General features: G+C 30.8%; 1 protein-coding gene across 1 annotated transcript; it reads right to left on the bottom strand.

The window, feature by feature from the left end:
• Positions 1-525: 525 nt before the first annotated feature.
• LOC107892778 (uncharacterized) lies at positions 526-23502 on the bottom strand. The gene is made up of 4 exons (XM_041100161.1): positions 23156-23502; positions 22645-22990; positions 22521-22541; positions 526-675 (listed from the first exon to the last, which is right to left on the bottom strand). Exons 1-4 carry the CDS (start codon positions 23500-23502, stop codon positions 526-528), a joined length of 864 nt encoding a protein of 287 aa, XP_040956095.1.
• Between the last annotated feature and the right edge of the window lie 522 nt (positions 23503-24024).

Here is a 24024-nt window from a genome sequence, read left to right as displayed (position 1 = left end):
TTGCGAGAAATGAGTTGGGCTCAAGATCACATGCCGAGTAAGAATAAAGATTGAAGTTGATGAAAGACACCAGACTTGGTCTCCCTGAAGCTATAGTGGAACCGGTCAAAAGTTGCAAGTCTTGTCTCCCTGAGGTCGCAGTGGAACTGACCGAGGATATCAAATCTTGTCTCGCTAGAGTTACAGAAGAGAAGATCACGAATCTCATCTCACTGAAGTGATAAAAGAGCAAATTGAAGCTGCAGATGCAGTGGACTGGAAGAAGATTATCTGAACTAGAAGAGCACCAATGAAGTCAAGATCCAGCAAGACCAGGCAAAATTGGCCTTTCATTATGTCTTTGCTCCATTCCCGTTACACGACAATGAGCAAAGAGGGGCAGTTGTACAGGCCAATTTTGGGCCACCCCCAAAACCCAATAACTAACCTACCCTAATCCAAAAACCCCTAACCCAATAAGCCCATTAAACAAAACAAGCCCAAACCAATACCAAATCCCTAGCCCAAGACCAGAATCGGGAAACCCTAGCCCCACTTGGCCTCTGACTCAGCAGCTGCCACTGATCGAGTCTCCCACTTGCCCACTAACCTTCTGACACCAGCTCTCCATGCCACCATGTCGGCCACCTGCTCCTCTGTACCATCATGCCTCTGCCACCGCCGTTTGCCCATTCCCTGCAAGACCAGAAAGAAGATGGACAACAATATTAAATAAATTTTATAAAGGCTATAAAAGCCCGAAGAAAAACAGATGTAAGGGGGGAATTTTTAAGTAAAAAAAGAGAGAAATAATTTCAATACACAAGCAGTGATAAAATAATAGAGGAACTACACCAGAACGGATATCTACAAGATCGAAAATCGAAATAAAAAAAAGAAGGTGACTTTAATTTTTTATTGAATCGGCTTCATATTTTTCTATTTTCTTTTCTTTGTCATTTTCTACTCATATTTATACACATATATAGTGCAAAATATAAAACATATAAAAATATAAAAAAAATTAAATTTTTACCTTTCCGGCCACCGCGTACGGTGGCCGTCGCCGGCGCCGGCGAGGCTCTGGTAGCCGTCCGGTGACCGACCCCCGTGGCCGGAGCTCTCCCCTCCCCTCTCTTCTTTCCCCGCTCCCTCTTTTCTCTCCCTCCTCTTCCCTTTTTTTTTCTTTCTTCTGTTTCAAATGAAAAAAATAAAAATTTTTAACTTATATAGGGGACCAAAACGGTGCGTTTTGGTCCCCCCCTTTAACCAATAAAACGACGCCGTTTCAAGGGTGGGTCGGGTCGACCCGCCCCGCCCCAGCAAGGATCCGCGTGCTTTTAAGAGCGGAAGGGCTATTTGTGCAATCGGCCCTTCCGCATTTTTGGTGTTTTAAATTAGGTTTATATTTGTTTCTGAATTGACCCTAGAATTTTGCTCAGTTTTTAATTTAACCCCCGCATATGCGCAGCGTTTTGGAAAGTTTGAAATTTTGCACTTTTAATACCCCATGGTTTTACCCGCATTCAAATAGGTCCTTTCCCCTTTAATTTTTTTTTTTAAATTCGCCCCAAAGCTTTATTTTTAGTTCATTTTTGGTCTTTTTTTTGTTTCCTTATTTAATATGATTATTGTTATTTCCAATATTATATTATTATTATTATTATTACTATATATTAGTATACATTTTTCTTTTACATGTGAATATTGTATATATTTATATATAATATTATTTTTAATTATTGTATTTTAATATTATTATATTATATATACTTCTTCGTATTTTATTATTATTATTAGTATTATTATCATTATTCATATTAGCATATATATGTTATTATATATATACACATTTCATATAGTATTATCTTTTTTTTACTATTATATTTATTATTATATTATTTATTTTCACTATTATTATTATTATTTTCATCATTATTATACATATATGTATATATTTATGTAATATTATTAATAGGCGTCCCAACATTATTATTATGTATGTATATACATTTTAATACCGTGCATGTATATGATTCTATTTAATTGTTAGTTTTGTATACTAAATTCATACGTATATTTCTCATGTCATTTCATGTATCCATTTTTATTATTATATATGTATATAGGTAATAATTTTTCAAAACTTCGTTTTAATCTTATGCATTATTTGTTTCGTTCCCTTTCATAATATTATTATATATATTGGTATATATATGTTCTTTAGGTGCATGTGTTCCTCAATATTTATTTTATGTACATATGTAAATATTATGAATATATATTTAACATTACTAGTTATATATTTTTATTATCTTATATAGCTTTCTAATACCATTAATATTTATATATACATATTTTACATATATACTCTTAATTATTTTCATGTGTATATTCATCGTATTCTCTTTACGTTCTCGTATTCAATGCTAACATTGCATTTGATCTTGCATGCGCGGTTATTATTTTCTAATATTATTGTCATGTTTGTTATTTGTTTCAAATGTATCAAGCCATTTCATTTACTTATTTTCATTTCGTATCAATTATGTCTTGCATTCTCCTGAAAATTACGTTTTTGTTTTCTAATTAATTTCAATAGTCAAGGCAATATATCGATTTAACATTAAGTCATCAGTTCATCGCTATGTTGGGTGAACGTCAATTGACTCGTGTTAAAGCGATATACCCTTCTAAAAGAAAAACGGAATAAACTAAAATTTCTTGTTTTTTAATCGGATCACGACTAAATTTTACATTGAACCGTATTTTTGAAAATCAAGACAACCTGTGTTTATGAGATACCAAATTTTGGGCGTCGCGAGGGTGCTAATACCTTCCTCACGCGTAACCGACTCCCGAACCCTAATTTTTCTCTGGCTTTTAATGTAGACCTAAACTCACCCTTTTATTTGTTTTAAAAGAAGTCTAACAGGTGTCCGGTCACACCTAATAAAAAGGATCGGTGGCGACTCCCTGTTTATTTTTAAAATCAAACTTCAAGTTTTCAAATTTTCAATAAATCACCACAATTAGCGACCGAAACCAAAATTTTTACGTCGCTACAGATAGTAATTGACTTTTCATGAAGGAAGATGTAATGATTACAATGAGATAAATATGATCATATTGGGAGAACGAATTTATCCCAAAGAGATTAAGGATATCCTATGAGGGTAACACACTTATAACAAGGTCATTGGACGAGCATGTTATAGTATGCCCAAAGACCAATCATGAGATGATTGTAATTACATACTTATTTTACCTTGTTTATTAATATAAAGCATTACCATGATTATTTCAGTTTCTTTTTCTGTGTATATAAATAAATTGAATTGTAATAAAGTCCTAAGAAAATATGTTTATTCTTAAAAGGTCCTTAGTCAAGTATTATTGTGGGTTTGGACAATAATAATGCATTGAGACTAATGTGTAGTTGATTGATGACAAAGTGTTGTCATTGACATAGGGATGTCAAAATCAATACATGAGTATGTGTTAGAGAACAACATATTGGATTGACCCATTATAAGTATGTTTCTTGGATTATTATGTAATAGTCACAACATTATTCAAAGTGATAACTATGTATATGATCCTCAGACTTGAGATCATCATTGTTCTAACATCGTGAGTTGTATATTTTGACACAGTCAAATGTCTATTGTCGAAACCAATTTTATTTTTGAAAAAAAAAACAAAAATCAGTTGTCGATTTTTAAAAAACAAAAATTGGGAGTCGCCACCAATCTTTTATTAAGGTGTGATTGGATCACCTGAAAAATAGCTTTGGTCTACGAGTTTTAGAAAAACGGATTCGGGAGTCAGTTACGTACGAGGAAGGATTAGCACCTTCATAACGCCAAAAAATTGGTACCAAATTAATTAATTAATGTTTTGAAGTCGAGAGTTAAAAAAAATGCGATCCTTAATTAAATTAAATTATTTATTAAGACCTTCTCATTTTCAAAAAGGAAAAATATCACACCCAATGCTTTAGGGCACAACATTTTATTCTCTTCATGATGAGTTAGCCAAAAACTCGTGTAATAAAATTTAAGAAAATATCTAAAATTTATGAAGAAATCACAGCCCAATACATTAGGGCACGATTTCTTAAAATTCCAAACATTCAATATTTCCTTTATTTTTTTTAAAAAAATTTCTATCTTAAGAAATCAATGTGTCACATCCAATACGTTAGGACACAACATATTGAATTCCCGATGACAAGTTTTATTTATTTTTTGATTAAAGAGTAATCCTCGATTGTTAGATTTTACAAAAAAAAATCGGAAGCCAATACGTTAGGGCTCAATTTTCTTGAAAATCTTAAATACGAGTATTATCCCTATTTTGAAAAGTTCCATTTTTAAAATCGAGTAAAAAGATGATGTAATGTTATGTTGTATGTATAAATGTCACAATAACTAATACAACAATAATAAATACAATAATGGCATAGAAATAATATAAACAAATAAATAAACGAAACAAATATACATAAGGAAAAAAAAAGAGTCAATGACATGCAAAGTATTAAATAAACGAGCAAGATAAAAAAATAATATAAATGAAAACACAAATAAGTAAACAAATAAAAAAATAAACAAAAAATATAAAGAATAAAAGGTACATGACATATACATTAAAACTATGAAGAATACACATGAATTTATATATAAAATTCAGATTATAAAAATTTATATAAACAAAATACATAATTCATTTGTGAAAATAAAGAAAAGCATGAAAAAAAAAATATACATATAAATTATAATATATATTAAAATAAGTAGGTATTTAAGCATTTTCGAAAATAAAAAAACATGGATATATATGTGTTTATAAATATAAAAGAATAATTTGTTTTAAAAAAATATATATATAGATTAAAAAATAAATTAATATACTATCGAAAATAAATATGTGTATATATATAAGAAAAAAAATATTAGTTTGAAAAAAAATATGTACATAAAAAAATAAATATACATATATATATATATAGATTTTAAAAAAGAAATAATTACATGTAAAAGTTACAAAGATAAAAAATAGTGATTACATTATTAGAATTAATTAATTAAAAAAATGACTAAATTAAACTCGAAATGGAAATCAAGGGAAAAATCGGCAAATAAATGAAGTTTAAAGAACTAAATTGAACGCGCGAATTACATAGAGGGGCTGGAAGGGAAATTTTCCCTTCTCCTCTAAAACGGCGTTGTTCAATCAGGATCAAATTGAATTTTAAAATAAATAAAAGGGTAAATTTAAAAATAAAAAAACTTAATTGTAAAAATATTAAAAGGCGGAGGGGCTAAAAGCGCAATTTACCCCTCCGCTCAAAAATACGCTGATCCTAGGCCGGGTCAGGTTGGAGTCAGGTCGGTCTCCCCAAAACGACGCCGTTTGGGCACCTAGGGAGGCCAAGTGAAACGGCGCCGTTTCACTAGGCTATTTAAGCCAAACAACCTTCAAAAAATTTCATTTTCCCCTTTCTTTTAAAAAAAACCTAAAAAAAACTCTCAACCTCTCCCATCTCCTCCGGGCACCAGCCTAAGGCCTGGTCATTGGCCGGTCACTGGCCACCGTGCCGGCCGCCAATCTCCAGCGCCGGCACCGCCGTATGCGGTGGCCGAAAAAGGGGAAAATTCCTTTCTTGGCCCTTCTATCCCTTTAAACCCCAAATATGGGTTCAAATCTTTTGAAATATGACCAGAAAAGCCCCAAACTTCGAGAAACTCTTCGGCTTCTGATCGTCTATCCTCGGAGACGAGCCTCGACCACCTCAACGGTGTTTCAGAAGCAAATAAAGATAAGTTTTTTTACCTTTTATTTTGTTTTATTTTATTTTAATAACAAAAAAAAAATAAAAGAAAGAAAATAACAAAACGAAAAAAAAACCTTTTAATCTTGATTGATCTTTGCTCTTTGATATTCTGCTCTTTTTGCTGTAAAAGTATTTGTTTTTTTATTGATTTCTGAATCCGGCCTTTATTACAGTGTATCAATGGCTTTTTTATAGCCATAATAAAATAAAAATAAAGAAACAAATCGCTTCTGATTCGAAATCTTTGATTTCTTTCCTTTTTTGCTGCTTCTTGCTATGCAGGTGAAGATCGAGGACGCGGGTCGTGTGGATCTTGGCTGCGATGCTGGAGGTTGCATGCTGCTAGGGTTTCGGCAGTTTGGTGTTGGGTTAGGTTATTTGGGTTTTGGGTCATTAGCTTAGGTTTGGTATTATTGGGCTGATGTAATTTGGGCCGTTTTGGGTTTGAGGTTTAGTTGGGTTATCAATGGATTAACAGTTTGTAAATGGACTGGACACTTATTTGGTTTTATTTGGCCTTAATGGGCTGGGCGAAAATTGGATATTACATCTATCATAATAGGTTATACTATAAAGACTAATGTTGAGTATGCCGCAATCTATGTAGTGGGAGATGATTGATCAAGATAGGATTTATTCCTCCTACATAATGGGAGCAATATCTTAGGTATCTTGATGAAGTGAGACTAGAAATGCATGGTCATAATTGAATAAGTTGATATGAGTTATCACACTTACTTGTTTATTATAAGTCTACTAAGAATAAGTTGATATTAGATATCACACTTACTTGTTTATTATAAGTCTACTAAGAATATCAAGAAATATGAGATTGAACTATGCAAGTGTGACTATTCCATGACTTGAGTCCAATCTAGATATTAAGGATAAAATGATATAATACATAAAAAAATTTGCCACAAAAATGTTATATTGAATCACGACTTCTTGTAACTTGGGTAGCAATGATGCATTACTAGATGTCACTCATTACTTGTAATATTAGAAACATTCTAGTATTACTACTAACGTTACAAGAGTCTACAAGGTTACATTTTATAGTTGAAGTGAATAGAATCCAAATACATTTGGTATTGTATTTAGTTATCACATGAATTAAATTTGTTATTGAATTATTTTAATTTGATGGTTAAATATTGAACACATTATACGTACAAACTTGTTGTACACAAATAGAGAACATATTTAAAATTAATATATGAATTTGATTAATATAAAATATTAATTGTATATATTTTGACCGAAATATAGAAATACCAGAGCCAAGGTATTCTCTTTTAAGCTCTAGGTCTTGAATTTTATCAATAACTTCTATCATAAATTCTTGATCTTTAGTTAGCATATTAATTGAAGGTTCATTTTCACCTCCAGAAGACTGGGATGTTGTATGTAATTCGTCTATTTATAATTCATCTATTTCAGTAGATGTATCATTTTCAGAAGAAGTTGTTTCTAATAGGATTTCATTTAATTTTTGTTCTATCTCTTATTCTAAATTTAAGTTATTGATTTTTCTTTTGATTTTACAATATTTTGAGATATGTCCTGGTTTTCCACATCTATAACATTTTATTGTTTTATCAATTTTGTTTTCTGTATTTTTTTATATTTAGGTTTTTTATAATATTGTGAAATATTCTTTTTCCTATTTTTTGGCTTTTCAGGGCAACATGTTTTTGAAGAAGAAGGTTCATTCCTGATGTCAAATTGGTGGCAGAATGATCCTAATTCCTTTCTACATTGATATATTTCTTTCTTGAGTTGTTTTTGTAATTTTAAATCTTGACAAATTTTTAATCATTCTTTTTGGGCGAAACTAATTAGTTCATCATATGTAAGCTTTTCATACGGAATAATACCTTTGTAATTTTCTCTTATTTGATTCCTAAATTTTTCTCCTAATAAAGTGGGAAGTCCTGCTAGAAATTTTTCTTTCCAAAATGGTTGTTGGTTATCAGATCTTTGCATGACTCTAGTCATAAAGACATCTTTATACCATTTAAAATCGGTTAATTTTTTACATTTTAAATTTGATAATAATTCTAAATTTCTATCTTTAAGATGAGAAGGATCTCCAATAAAGTGTTTAGAGATTGAGAAAATTAAAGTTGCTACTGCATCTTGGATTTCTCTTCCTTGTTCGTCTAAAATAATTCTATCTTGGTCATATTTTTTTATTGCTTTTAAAATTTCTTCTTGTTGGGTTTTAGTGAGTGCATGATCTCACCATCCTTTTAATTGACCAGTAAATCCAGCAACTAAAAGATTAGCTATAGCATGATCATTGATTAATCCATTTTGATTTTGGGTTTTATAAACATTTGAAACCATTGTCATTTGTTGTAATAAACTAAGAATATTGTATTCAGACATTCCATCTATATTCCATTCAATAGATTGTATTAGCATTGTATTTATTTTGGAAAACATGTTTTTCTTCTATGTTAAGATCAGGTGCAGTGATTTTTGGATAATATAATCTTTTTGGTTCTTTCCAAGCCATCTTGTTAATTTGTTGTTCATCTGACTGATCCGAGTCAGATTGGGAGGATTGGTGTAATGTATTTACTGAATATTGGGTTTGTATTGGGGTATCACAGGCAATTAATTTAGACTTGTAATTTTCTAAAGCATTAAGTCTATTTTGGATTTCTGTTAGGAAATCATTTTGGGATTTTTGGAAAGCTTTTGAAATCTCATAAGGTGTGAATATTGGTTCTTTGGAACTTTTTTCGATTATCTCTTTTACTGCTTCTTTCTTGATTGGTTGACTTTCTACCAGATTCTCAATATAATCTAATTGTTTTCCTATTGTATGAAGGTTAATATTTGTATAATTGTTTTGTTCTACTATCATTTTGATATCTTTTGATGAGATTTGTTCTCCTGCATCAGGAGCTCTCATTCTTAAAGGGTTTGCTTTTATTCCAGTATTCTTATGAAGATATTGAACTTCCATTAAAGGGGGATGTCGAGATTCAACTTCTCCTTTATTAGTCTGCCATCTAGTATTATGTCTTATTGTATTAACAGATCCTAAATAATATTCTTCAAACCATTCAAAGAATTTTATATGGACTTTATGAGTATTCATAAATCCATAATATTCTTGAAGAATGCTTTCTTTTTTATCATTATAATTTTTAAAGTAATCTTCTCTTTTTTGCTTATTTTTGTTGGAATAGAAGTGCTTTCTACACCATTCTTTATTTATTTCAAACAATTTTTCTAAAACAAATATTTCTGAATTTTCTCTTTGTCTTGCATTATTAGTCATTGATGAATAATTTGGTGACATGTTAGATGAATTTTGGGGACTCTCTTCCTGTCTCGCATAGATAGGTTGAGCTATATTTGAGGAATTATCTATTCCTTGTAAATTGGTCCTAAATGTTGTTGGGACCAAGAAATTTTCATTTAATTTAATTTAATTTAATAATAATTTCGGTCAAAATATAAAAGGACATGGAAAATTATATTCTTTTGGAAAAAATATAATTCTCTTGCATGAAATTTTCTTTAACTAAGAATTCTCATGTAGGAGGAAAAATATAGATACTCAAATTTGATTACTAACATTTTACCTTTTTCTTGAAATAAAAAAATTATATTTCATAAATTTTATTACCAAGCATATCTCTTCCGGAGCAACAACTCTTGTTTAGAATAATTTTTGTTCAAAACAACTATTGTTCAAAGAAAAATTAAGAACTTAAATGATGGCAGAGATAACCTTAAGTAATTCTGGTAGTTGAGCACCCCATAGTAGTGTCTATCTATCACAGTTGCATCCAGTTACCCATTAGGCCTTCAAATACCACCAAAAGAAGCAGCAAAATTAGCCACTTTCCATTAATCTAATAGTTGATATGGGCAAAACCATGACAACATGTTTTATAGGGTGTCCCAAAATGAAAAGTCCAAACAACAACACCATCATATAGAAATTGAAATTAAAAGAAAAGGGAACCACTGACCTACCTTACGGGCCCTAAATCCTCCTTCATTTATGTTATTGCATTGCATGCAATACCCTTTAATCACCCTTTATTTCGATTGATGGAGTCAATCAGTCAGTGAGACAATGGGAGATGGAGCATTTTTTTTAGTTGAAGCTATCTCCCATCAGAGCCCATTTCGAAATATTATTGCACACACAAACTCCAAAGTAACCATCCCTCAACATTCCTTCCTACCTACAACTACAATTCAGTTTTCTTTTCTTTATATAAGAAAAAGCTCAATCCTTATCTTATTATTTCAACCCACCCAACAACAGGTAAAATCCACTAACATCTCCACTATGGCTTGCCTATTTTATTAATCTTATTCTTAAATATTTACGGAGTGAGGATTTTTTAAGAAAATTAAATTATAAATTTATATATTTTTTATAAAAAAAAAACTTGGTAAGAAGACCGTCCCTCTCAATTTTGATATTAAGCAAATTAGCCTCTCTCAAAAACTTTAATCCCTGTCAATTTCGAAAGTGAGCAATTAAGGACAATTAATCATAGTGTTAATGCTAGCAAAATGAGCACCCATGTTATAAAGTTTGATCATTTTGATCATTCAGGTTAAAATTACAAACAAAAATCTTACATGGCATTCCAACATTTTTTTTATTTTCCACCTTGAATATTAATATCTACCTCATTATTTTACATTCAAATAATTTATTTTCCTTTATTTTCTACCTAGCAATTCCTCCAACGTCGGCTCATCAAGCACATAAATAGCACACAACTTTGTTTTATATGCTCTACATATCCATCCATTGCAATTAACAATTTCTTCATTTTCTTTTTTTTTTCTTTTACCTTTTCACACTTCAAGGAGTAAGGTATTTGAATGCATGAGGTGGATATTAATATCTAGCTGGAAAATAACAAAAATTAGTTGGAATGTTAAATAGGATTTCCGTTTGCAATTTTAACAGGAGCGATCAAAATGAAAAAACTTAATAATGTGAGTGCCCATTTTGTTAACATTTTTGTGCTTAAAATGAAAATTTTTGAAAGTTGGGTGAGTATTTGTCTAGTTTACCCTAAAATCTATACTACTATATATAGATTTCATAAAAATGATTTTTTTTGTGTGCCTTCCTTACATGACACTTGTCCTTTTTCTTTTTCTTTTTTCCACATGAGAAGATGATGGCTAAATTTGAATTTTAATCTCTCTAATTTTGTGAGATTATATAAGAAAGGTTAAATTTCAATTTTGATCTTTATATTTCGCTCACATTTAAAATTTTATCTCTATAATCTAATTTTGACATAATTTTCTACCTCAATTCTTATAATGTCATTAGTTAGTCTAATTCTACAACAAATCAGGCTTATCGCGACACTTTTTTTTTTACTTTAGACGACTCAAAAAAGTTTGCCATAGGTCCTTGCGACACTTCTCTCGACGTTTCTGGAAACGTCGTCTATAGTGCAGTTGGCATAGGTTCCACGACGCTTTTGAAAAAGCGTCGACATAATTCAACATAAGTCGACCTTTATTGAAAGGTGTTGGGAAAAACATAGTCAAAGCCGATGTTTCGTAAAAGTTGGCATAGGGTGGAATAGATGACAAAAAAAAATCAGAATAAATCATACATATGATGACCTTTAAAGAGTTGGGTCATGCCCACGTCAAATGTGACGTTAAAAAGGTTGGGATAGACAGGTTCTAAGGCAACCTTAAAAGGGTTGGGATAAACCCGTCTAAGGCATGGGATAAACCCGTCGAAGGTAACCTTCAAAAGGTTGGGATAGACACGTCTAAGGTAATTTTTTTCTATTTTTTATTATTTCAATATTAGTATATTTTCATAAACATTTCTAGTGAATAATGATAGAAATTGTGCTTTAAATACAACTAAATATATATATAATTAAAATTAAAATAAAGGTTGAATATTCACTACAAAAATTGATCCAACAATCAAAATACACTAACATTTAGTCGAAATGTATACCACCAACATTCAACCCAATGTACAAAAGTAAACAAATAAAAAAGTACTTAAGAAGACGGACATTGATATTGATGTTGTGCTACATAAAAGCTAATACAGTCTGAAACTGCAACCTTACTCACAAGTTCTTCTTGGTGTGAGGCTAAACTTGGGGACGACCCATCATTATTTGCTATTAAACTCTCTGGACCATTCGAGTTAAGGCTTAGATCATGAGAGGGTTCAATGCTATTACCTTCTTCATGGGAATTTGTCTGCTTTGATTCATTGTCCCTGAAATAATCCATTGCAAGTGTTTATGATCCAATACAACATTTAAAGGAAAACAAAAAAACAAGGGAAGGAAGGGCAGGGAATGATACAAACATTGGTTTTGGTCTTGGTGTCAAACATTGAATTTTCATGTGCATATCAGAATTATAAGTGTAACATTCTTTAGAAAAACATTCTTTCATTTAAATTATAAAAAAATCCCACTTTAATTGAATTAGTTCATGTAATTAAATTTGCATTAAAAAGAAAATCCAAATTACTTAGGAGGTAACCATCTTCCTAAGATATCTCTTTCGCTTTTTATTTGTTTCAACAAAACTTGAATACTCTAACAACTTACAACTACTAAATTCATAGATAACTATTCTCTTCACTAAAGCCAGCTACCAAAAGACCAAAAGAAGTTCAGCAGATAAACCAGTAGGAAGCAATATATACATCAGATTTTATATAGACGAATTAAACAAATTAAATTCATCGCCATCTTCTCATTCATCAATCATACAAAAACATATACATCAGATTTCATATAGATGAATTATATATAGCAAATGAAGAAATTGCCTCAAAACAAATTTGTCTTTCGTAGAGTGCGTTTGCAAAGATTTCCACTTTTATTTAAGAAATTTAAAGAAAAAATAAAAAGAAAAGGAACTATTATTATTAAATGAACATAATTTCTAATTCAATTAGTTCAACCCTTTTGTTCAGACAGGTATATCAATCGGTTCCATAAATATATCTATTTTTTATAAAAAAATTCTTGGTAAAAAGACCATTTTAGTCCCTCTTAATTTTGATATTAAGCAAATTAGTCCCTCTAAAAAACCTTAATCCCTGTCAATTTTGAAAGTGAACAATTAAGGACAACTAATCATGGAGTTAATTCTCAAAAAATGAGCACCCATGTTACAAAGTTTGTTCATTTTGATCATCCCTGTTAAAATTGCAAACAAAAATCTTACATGGCATTCCAATTATATTTTTTTGTTTTTCGCTTGGATATTAATATTTACCTCATTATTTACAATCAAATAATTTATTTTCTTTTGCTTTCAACCTAGCAATTCCTCCAACGTCGCCTCATCTAGAACAAAAATAACACACAACTCTGCTTTCTATGTTCTACATGTCCATCCATTACAATTAACATTTTCTTCATTTATTATTATTATTATTATTTTACCTTTATACACTTCAAGGAGTAAGTTATTTGAATGAATGAGGTGAATATCAATATCCAGCTAGAAAATAACAATAATTAACTGGAATGGCGGGTAGGATTTTTGTTTGCAATTTTAACAAGAGCAATCAAAATGAACAAACTTCATAATATGAGTGCCCATTTTGTTAACTTTTTTATGCTTAAAATGAAATTTTTTGAAAGACTACTTATCTAGTTTACCCTAGAATCTACACTATTTTATATAAATTTCTTAAAAATGAATTTTTTGTGCCTTCCTTTCATGATATTTGTCCTTTTTTTCTCTACATGAGAAGATGATGGTTAAATTTCAAATTTAATCCCTCTACTTTTGTAAGATTATATAAGAAAGGTTAAATTCCATTTTTTAACTCTCTATTTCGCTCAAATTTAAAATTTTATCACTATACTTTAATTTTGACATAATTTGCTACCTCAAGTCTTATAATGTCATTAGTTAGTCTAAATCTTTTATTTTAAGTAAAATATTTATGTGAATTTTTAAGAAATTTTAACACCATTAAAATTCTCTATTAAATTTAGGCCCATTACAATGTCAACTTTTTGTTACATGGATAACAAGTGAGTACTTTTTTTTAATTTTAAAATGTCACACCAGCAAATTTAATGGAAAAACTATAACGGTGATAACAAAGGAACCTAAATTTTTTAATTCAAAAAGTAAAGGATCTAAACTCTTGAAAATAAAAGTATGGAGATTAAATTTAACAATTTGTGAAAAGTATAAGAACTTTGAGCTTATTGTAACCTTTTAATTTTTACTCTATAATTTAACAAAAAATAAATAATGAACCCAACTCGAAGATTAGGTAAAAATAATATAATGTAACAAATTAAGGAAAATTTAGAATTTGCAGGGAAGAAAGAGATTTCTATAAACTTGCGCCAAAAGGAGAAAACTTAAGGCAATTTCTTTTCTGAGTAATGAACTATAAAACTGAAAAGGGTACAAGGAAGGGGGATGTAGCTCAGATGGTAGAGCGCTCGCTTAGCATGTGAGAGGTACGGGGATCGATACCTCGCATCTCTACTTTTTGTTTCCTTTAGCTTTTAAAACATGTTTCTATTCCCCATTTGTATTGGTGATGAAGTATTAAAGTGATGTAGCAGAGTTTCTATGAAACACACCTCCTCTGCTAAATCAACTGTTTATGATAATCACCGACGCTTTATCAAGTACCCGATTAATGGAATTTTTGCTGTTACAAACTGTGCTTGCCATAATAGAGTACACCTTTTCTTTGCATTCCATTGTTGGGTTCTGATGGAGATAATAAGTGGATATTTCACCCCACCTCTGCTGGTTTGGTCTTCAACTCTTGAGTTTGCTACTTATATTCATATTCAATTTGCCATTCACTATCATATGCCTTGAACAACTTTAAAAATTACAAGCTCTCAAGTTCCGGTTTTACTTGCTTTCCTCATTAAATTGATAGATATGGCTTTCCCAAGCTATGCGTATGAATAAAGAATAAAATAAAATTGATAGAGATCTTCTAGGAATTAAACATTTTCTGGACCTGGCATAACATCCCTTATAAGTTTGTTGCCATTAATGATCACTTTACTACTTGGTGTAGAAACTCCGACCACTTTGATTCTAAGTGTGCAGTAAGAGTTAGTAGATTGATGGGGATCGCAATTATGGACCAAGTATAAGAAGAAGAGGAAATAACTGGTAGAAACTGTAGCACCAAACATCAAAACTTTATGCAATACATAAGACCCAAATAACCAAAGTAAACCATAACTATGAAACCCACCATGGGAAAGTCACCATGGGTGTAGGCCTGGTACATTGTGGAGATGCAACTGAATGTCAGATGGTTACGGTTATATCTAAAGGCACACTTCATATGAGCTTTCCTGAGTATCCGAGGAAATTCTAGATGGTTCAACGGGTATGAAAAGGAATGAAATGGTAAGTGTTCAAATGGAATGTATCATGAACTTATGAAAAGGAATTATGAACTAAATGATGAGATTATATGTGCAAATCCACTTGTTATTGGATGAATTCATTAGAACCATGTACAAGAGTACTAAGTTGTGATTTTGATGATGTTGTGTAGGCTTATGCCAATCTTATGGTTTTGGTTGATTTTATACTTAGGCTTTATATTATGCAAATGAAATGGTAAGTTATGTTTTAGTTTATATGAGCTTATTAAGCATTCATTGCTTACGTAGTTGTTTTTCTTTGTTTTATAGATTATCGGAAGCTCGATTTGGTTGAAAGCTCATCGGAGATTTATCACACTATCCAACAGTTAATTCGGTAGCTTTTGAACATTTTGGCCAAGGTTTATAATGGCATGTATAAGGTGTGTGTATTGGTATTTTGATGAATGAGTTAATTGTTTGGCATGTATAAGTTTTGAAAGTTATGTTGGTTTGGTACCATTTGATGCTTTGTCAAAATATGCCATTTTGGTTACCTTATTATGCATGTTTGTAAAGTTCTTTATGGTATGTTTGGAAAGGTTTGATAATGGACACTTTGTGGTATGTTTTGGTAACTAATTGAACTAGGTTATGATGCTTGAAATAAGGAATTGTTGATTTGTTTTGACATGTTATGTTTGGATGTTAATTGTGGTGCCTTTGAATGGCATATTGGTTAATTGAATTAGGATCTTGAAATGGCATTTTTATGTGTGTTTAGGTGGTGTTTAGGTCCTTTTAAAGTATGCTTAAATGGGTTGAAATGTTATGTATGAAGTGGTTTGAAATTCCTTGATTATAGGTAAATTTTTGGTTCACACGGTTTGAGACACAGGCGTGTAACTCAGCCGTGTGAGGCGCATGACCTGGCGACACGGTCATGTGTCATCTGAGAATTTCAAAGGGTACAAGTTAGTGAGTTACACGGCCTAGCACATGGCCTAGCACACGAGCGTGTGGGGCAACTCAGAGAGTTACAAGGCCATGTACCTTACTTAGAGAGTTACACAGGTGAGGACACGGGCTGGGACACAGTCGTGTGTCCCTTGTTCAAAAGTTACACGGCCTGGGGTGATTCTACACGGCCTTGTGACCACTATTTCCAATTTTTGCAACTTTTTCCTAAACTTCCTGTTTTGTTTCAAATTAGTCCCAAATTGCTCCTGAGCTATTTTTAGGGCCTTGAGGGCTCGATTTAGAGACAATATGCATGTAAATGGATGGTTTAGGATATTAGTAACATGTTGAATGATATGATGCTTAAATGTTTCTGATTGTACAGTAATGCTTCGTAACCCTAATCCAGCGATAGAGACGAGTTAGGGGTGTTACACATTGATTTATTTACCAAATTGTTGCCAAGAACTAGAAACCAAGCTAACCCTAATGAGATCAGAAGGGTTAACCAGTATCATGAGAATCTTCATTGAAATATCATGTCCAAGCAATTCTATAAAATCACCAAAATAATCCATTTTTGAATCCTTTGTATAGCTTTAGCAATAACTGTAAAATATCAGAAACCCCAATTCACAATTATCTATAATAAGAGAAAAAAGATTTAAAAAAATCTTTATTTTGGATTTTCATTGAAGATCAATACAAAATAGTTACCCTAAACTGAAAACATATTAAAAACTACTCAAAAGACAGATTAAGCAGAACGTACACGAAATACCTAATACTAAAATAAAAATATAGGGACTAGTTTTAACAAATGGAAAATATAGAAAAACTATATTAAAATAAATGAGGAAGAGAGGAAAATAGAGCGAGAAGCAAAAGATAATGGAAAATAAAGAAAAAAAGTTAAAAACATAAAAGAAAAAATTAAATTGCCCAAAACGAAAAAAATATAGGGACTAATTGTATAATTTAACTTAAAATTTTCATTTAAAATGACGATTTAACGAGCCACATAGCTTACTGTTATACTATTAAAGACAATTAACAACTTAATGACTAAAATGTTACAATACGATAACGTAAGTGACTAAAATGTAACATTTCAAACATAAGTGACTAAAATGTAACCTGATGTAAACAAAAGTGACTATTTTAGTAGTTTACCCTAAAAAATTTCTTGGTTAAAAGACCTTTTGGGTCCCTCTCAATTTTGATATTAAGCAAATTGGTTCCTCTCAAAAACCTTAATCTTTGTCAATTTTGAAAGTGAACAATTAAGGACAATTAATCATGGCGTTAATTCTCGCAAAATGAGCACCCACATTACAAAGTTTCTTCATTTTGATCATCCCGGTTAATATTGCAAACAAAAATCTTAGCATTCCACCTAAATTTTTTTATTTTCCACCTTGGATATTAATATCTATCTCATTAATTTACATTCAAATAATTTATTTTCCTTTATTTTCAACCTAGCAATTCCTCTAATGCCACCTCATCTAGAACAGAAATAACACACAGCTCTGCTTTTTATGTTCTACATATCCATCCATTGAAACTAACACTTTCTTCATTTTTTTTTATTTTACCTTTATACACTTTAAGAAGTAAGCTATTTAAATGCATGAGATGGATATTACTATCTAGCTGGAAAATAACAAAAATTAACTGGAATGGCAAGTAGGATTTTCTCTTGCAATTTTAACAAAAGCGATCAAAATGAACAAATTTCATAATATGAATGCCCATTTTGTTAACTTTTTTTGTGCTTAAAATGAACATTTTTGAAAGTTGAGTGACTATTTGTCTAGTTTACCCTAGAATCTATACTACTTTATATAAATTTCTTAAAAATGAAATTTTTGTGCCTTCCTTACATGATATTTGTCCTTTTTCTTGTCTTTTTTTTTTTACATGAGAAGATGATGGTTAAATTTCAGATTTAATCCATCTACTTTTGTGAGATTATATAAGAAAGGTTAAATTTCAATTTTGATCTTTATATTTCGCTCAAATTTAAAATCTTATCTCTATGCTTTAATTTTGACATAATTTTCTACCTCAATTCTTAAAATGTCATTAGTTAGTCTAAATACTTTATTTTGAGTAAAATGTTTATATGAGTTTTTAAGAAATTTTTACACCGTTAAAATTATCTATTAAATTTAGGTCCATTATAGTGTCATCTTTTTCTTACATGGATATCAAATAAGTAATTTTATTTAATTTAAAAATGTCACACTAACAAATTTAACGGAAAAATTATAACATAAAAGTATAGAGATTAAATATTAAACACACAAAGAACTTATTGTAGCCTTTTAATTTTTACTCTATAATTTAACCAAAAATAAATAATTAACTAAACCCAAACCTCCGATAAACCCTAAAAACCATACTAGTATAATATAATGTAACAAATGAAGGAAAGTTTAGAATTCGAGGGGAGGAAAGCGATTTTTGGGCCAAAAAGGATAAAAACTTGAGGTAATTTCTATTTTGGGTAATGAACTATAAAAGTGAAAAGGGAACAAGGAAAGGGGATGTAGCTTAGATGGTAGAGCGCTTGCTTAGCATGTGAGAGGTACGGGGATTGATACCCCGCATCTCCACTTTTTGTCTAAGGTAATTTTTTTTTCTATTTTTTATTATTTCAATATTAATATATTTTCATAAACATTTCTAGTGAATAATGATATAAATTGTGCTTTAAATACAACTAAAAAAATATAAAATTAAAATAAATGTTGAATATTCACTACAAAAATTGATCCAACAATAAAAATACACTAACATTTAGTCGAAATGTATACCACCAACATTCAACCCAATGTACAAAAGTAAACAAATAAAAAAAGTACTTAAGACGATGGTCATTGATATTGATGTTGTACTGCATAAAAGCTAATACAGTCTGAAACTGCAACCTTACTCACAAGTTCTTCTTGGCGTAGGGCTAAACTTGGGGACAACCCATCATTATTTGTTATTAAACTCTCTGGACCATTCGAGTTAAGGCTTAGATAATGAGAATGTTCAGTGCTATTACCTTTTTCATGGGAATTTGTCTGCTTTGATTCATTGTCCCTAAAATAATCCATTGCAAGTGTTTATGATCCAATACAACATTTAAAGGAAAACAAAAAGCAAGGGAAGGAAGGGCAGGGAATGATACAAACATTGGTTTTGGTCTTGGTGTCCAGCATTGAATTTTCATGTGCATATCAGATTTTATATAGATGAATTAAACAAATTAAACTCATCGCCATTTTCTCCTTCATCAATCATACAAAAACATATACATCAGATTTCATATGGATGAATTATATATATAACAAATGAAGAAATTGCCTCAAAACAAATTCGTCTTTCGCAGAGTGCGTTTGCAAAGATTTCCACTTTTATTTAAGAAATTTAAAGAAAAAAATAAAAAGGAAAGAAACTATTATTATTGAATGAACATAATTTCTAATTCAATTAGTTCAACCCTTTTGTTCAGACAGGTATATCAATCGGTTCCATAAATATATCTATTTTTATAAAAAAAATTCTTGGTAAAAAGACCTTTTTGGTCCCTCTCAATTTTGATATTAAGCAAATTGGTCGCTCTAAAAAACCTTAATCCCTGTCAATTTTGAAAGTGAACAATTAAGGACAATTAATCATGGCGTTAATTCTTGCAAAATGAGCACCCATGTTACAAAGTTTATTCATTTTGATCATCCCTGCTAAATTTGTAAACAAAAATCTTACATGGCATTCCAATTAATTGTTTTTTTTTTATTTTCCACTTTGGATATTAATATTTACCTCATTATTTTACATTCAAATAATTTATTTTCCTTTGTTTTCAACCTAGCAATTCCTCCATCGTCGCCTCATCTAGAACAAAAATAACACTTTCTTCATTTTCTTTTTATTATTATTATTTTATTTTACCTTTATACACTTCAAGGAGTAAGTTATTTGAATGAATAAGGTGAATATTAATATCCAGCTAGAAAATAACAATAATTAACTGGAATGGCAGGTAGTATTTCTTTGCAATTTTAACAAGAGCGATCAAAATGAACAAACTTCATAATATGAGTGCCCATTTTGTTAACTTTTTTATGCTTAAAATGAAATTTTTTGAAAGTTAAGTGACTACTTATCTAGTTTACCCTAGAATCTATACTATTTTATATAAATTTCTTACAAATGAAATTTTTGTGCCTTCCTTTCACGACATTTGTCGTTTTTTTTATACATGAGAAAATGATGGTTAAATTTCAATTTTAATCCCTCTACTTTTGTAAGATTATATAAGAAAGGTTAAATTCCATTTTTGATCTCTATATTTCGCTCAAATTTAAAATTTTATCACTATGCTTTAGTTTTGACATAATTTGCTACCTCAATTCTTATAATGTCATTAATTAGTCTAAATATTTTATTTTGAGTAAAATATTTATGTGAATTTTTAAGAAAGTTTAACACCATGAAAATTCTCTATTAAATTTAGGTCCATTATAATGTCAACTTTTTGTTATATGGATACCAAGTGAGTACTTTTTTTTTTAATTTCAAAATGTCACACCAGCAAATTTAATGGAAAAACTATAACGGTGATAACAAAGGGACCTAAATTTTTTTATTTCGAAAAGTAAAGGAACTAGACTCTTGAAAATAAAAGTATGGAGAATAAATTTAAAATTTTATGAAAAGTATAAGAACTTTGAGCTTATTGTAGCCTTTTAATTTTTACTCTATAGTTTAACAATAAATAAATAATGAACCCAACTCGAAGATCAGGTAAAAATAATATAATGTAACAAATTAAGGAAAATTTAGAATTTGCAAGGAGGAAAGAGATTTCTATAAACTTTCACCAAAAGGAAAAAAACTTAAGGCAATTTTGTTTTTGAGTAATGAAGTATAAAAGTGAAAATAGTACAAGCAAAGGGGATGTAGCTTAGATGGTAGAGTGCTCGCTTAGCATGTGAGAGGTATAGGGATTGATACCTTGCATCTCCAATTTTTGTTGGTTTTTTTTCCATATATTAACGAATAATAAACACCTAAATTTTATAATGTTTACTGAAAGAGATGCACCTAATAACTAAATTAAAATCAAATCCCAAATCACGGTTCATAATAAAAAGAAAACGGAAATAATTCAACTTCCTAAGTAAATAAAAATAGTAATCATTAATGAAATAAAAGAAAAACAAACCAAAGCCGAGACTCTCCCAGTGTCGTGTCTACGTCTTAGCCTAATGGATTGTTTTTAAAGATGGAAATTAGGGGGAGTGAGCTATGGAAACTCAATGTGACTCCCTTTACAATAAACCAAATCATACAGTTATACTATTAAAACATTAAACACACATCATATATCATTACCAAGAATAGCAATCGGTTATAAATATCTAGCAATTTCAAATACGATAATTTAGTGCGGCTGCTTTAGTCAAGCATTAATAATATTTTCAAACATAGGCAATCAAACGAATCAATTTCAAAGTTATTCACACTATTCATGCAAGATATATGCACATAAATCATCTCAAATGTTTCATCAAGTAACTCATTCATGCATGCATAAATTGTCAAATATACCATACAAATATCAGTTTAAAAATTGGTTGTCCTATCCCCAACCACTAGCGGTCCAAAATTGGGAGTTCCCCAGAACTCCCTCCACCATCACTCCAATTTTGTGGACCTAATACCATATTTGAATTCGGGTAATTGCAGATAAAAGCTGCTAGTATAAGGCGTACCTTCATACTCGACAGTCTCCCTAAAGTACGGTTAATTTTTTTCTCCCAAACCATTTTGTTGCAGAGTATAAGGCACGAAACACTCATGTACCACACTTTGTTCCTCACAAAATACATTAAATTCATTTAAAAAATATTCACCACCTCTATCACTACGAAGCACTTTGATTTTCTTATTAAACAAATTGTCAACCTCATTTTTAAAACGTTTAAACATATCAAACGCCTCGTCTTTACTTCTCATGAGATACATATAAGTAAATCTAGAGAATTCATCTATAAAAGTGATAAAATATCGTTTTCCACCTTTTGTTAGAGTTCCATTTAATTCACAAACATTTGAATGAATTAAATCTAACACTTGCGAATTCCTTTCACACTTATTAGGAAACGGCTTCTTGGTAATTTTTGATTGAATAAAAATTTCACATTTATCCACAAACTCATCATTACTTAGACTTATATAACCATTCTTTTGCATATATTGTAAAGTTTAAAAATTAAAATATGCTAAACGCGCATGCCACAAAAGATAAAATTCAACAATATAAGTAGAAGAATTAAATTTATTCATATCAATGCTCAACTTGAACATACCCTCATTACAATATCCTTTTCCTACATATATATCACCCTTAAGAAAGAAAAACTTATCAGATTCCAAGATAATCTTGAACCTCTTGTTACACAGAATACTTGCGGACACTAAATTCTTTCTTACATCGGGAACATGCAACATATTGGTGAAAGTCAATTTCTTCCCAGATGTGAAGTTGAGTTCCACCGTCCCTTGACTAAGCACCTTAGCCAATTGATAGTTGTCCATAAGCACTTCACAATTTGCCACTAGTTCATAACTCTTGAATTGTTGTTGGTCATTACATACATGGATAGTAGCTCTGGACTCGAGCCACCAATTATAAGACTTATCAGTCATGGCTATGTTGAGTTCAGCAATCATACCAATCTCCAAACTCTTTATCCCTTCTGTAACCATGGCCACTAAGTTCATGTCCTCCACCATATTAGCTTTAGAAGTTGTGGCATCTTGCTTCTTTTTGAGAAGTCTGCAATTCTTAATATAGTATCCTTTCTTATTGCAATTATAACAATTGCGATGTTTTTTTCTTCTTTTCTTGCACGTCCTTGGTCTCGGATGTGACCTTTCGCTTACTATTTCGAGAGTTTTTGGACTCACTCACATGGTTCACTTTAAACTTTGGGGAAGATACATTGCATCACACTTCCAAGTTTCCTCTTCAATACGCAAATGCCTAAGTATTTTCTCCATAGTGAAGTCCTCTACCATATGCAGAAGTTTCTTCTGATAATTGTTCCAAGACGAGGGCAACTTCGAGATAATAGCCTCAACTTGTAACAATTCTGGAATAACAACTTTCAAGTCATGAAGCCTACTTACAAGGATTTGTAATTCATGAACTTGATCCATGATCGGGATGCTATCGAGCATTTTGAATTTGAGATACTTCATCATTAAAAATTTATTAGTACCTTGTTGTTCGATATTGTATTTCTCTTCAAGAGCTTTCCATATTTCCACCGGGGATTGCATCGACATGTAGAGATCATACAATTGATTAGACAAGGTGTTGATAATGTGTCCTCTTGACATGTGAAATTGTCTTCTTCATGCTTCTTCTTGAGTTCGACCATTTTTTTTCAATTTTCTCAGGGTTTGCATTGGGGGTGGGATCCTCCACAGGTTGTAGGTTTGGATCCAGAACGTACGGCACATTTAAGACAGTAAGAAGGAACAACATCTTGTCCTTCCAATAATTGAAGTTTGAACCATCAAATCGGTCAAGTTCACAAACTCTTGGTTCATTGCTTTGAATGTGGTGGTAGCCTTCATTGCCATCTCCAAAATTAGTTCTCTTTGATTGTTGGAAATATAGAATGGAGAAGATAGATTCGAAGACGATATTGAAATAAACAGTAGACTTCGAGGTGCGGGTGATGCTTTCCAAAAAGAACTATTTACCCCCACACAAAGTTGCTAGAGGGTTAAGACAAAGGTCCTCCTAGGATACAATAAAGCTTTTGAATTTCTTTTGATTAGCAAAATCAAGGAATTCACTAA

Source organism: Gossypium hirsutum, chromosome D09 (genome assembly GCF_007990345.1).
Source record: "Gossypium hirsutum isolate 1008001.06 chromosome D09, Gossypium_hirsutum_v2.1, whole genome shotgun sequence".
Lineage (NCBI taxonomy): Eukaryota > Viridiplantae > Streptophyta > Magnoliopsida > Malvales > Malvaceae > Gossypium > Gossypium hirsutum.
The sequence above is the reverse complement of the archived record's forward strand: the minus strand, read 5'-3'. Positions and strand labels throughout refer to the sequence as shown.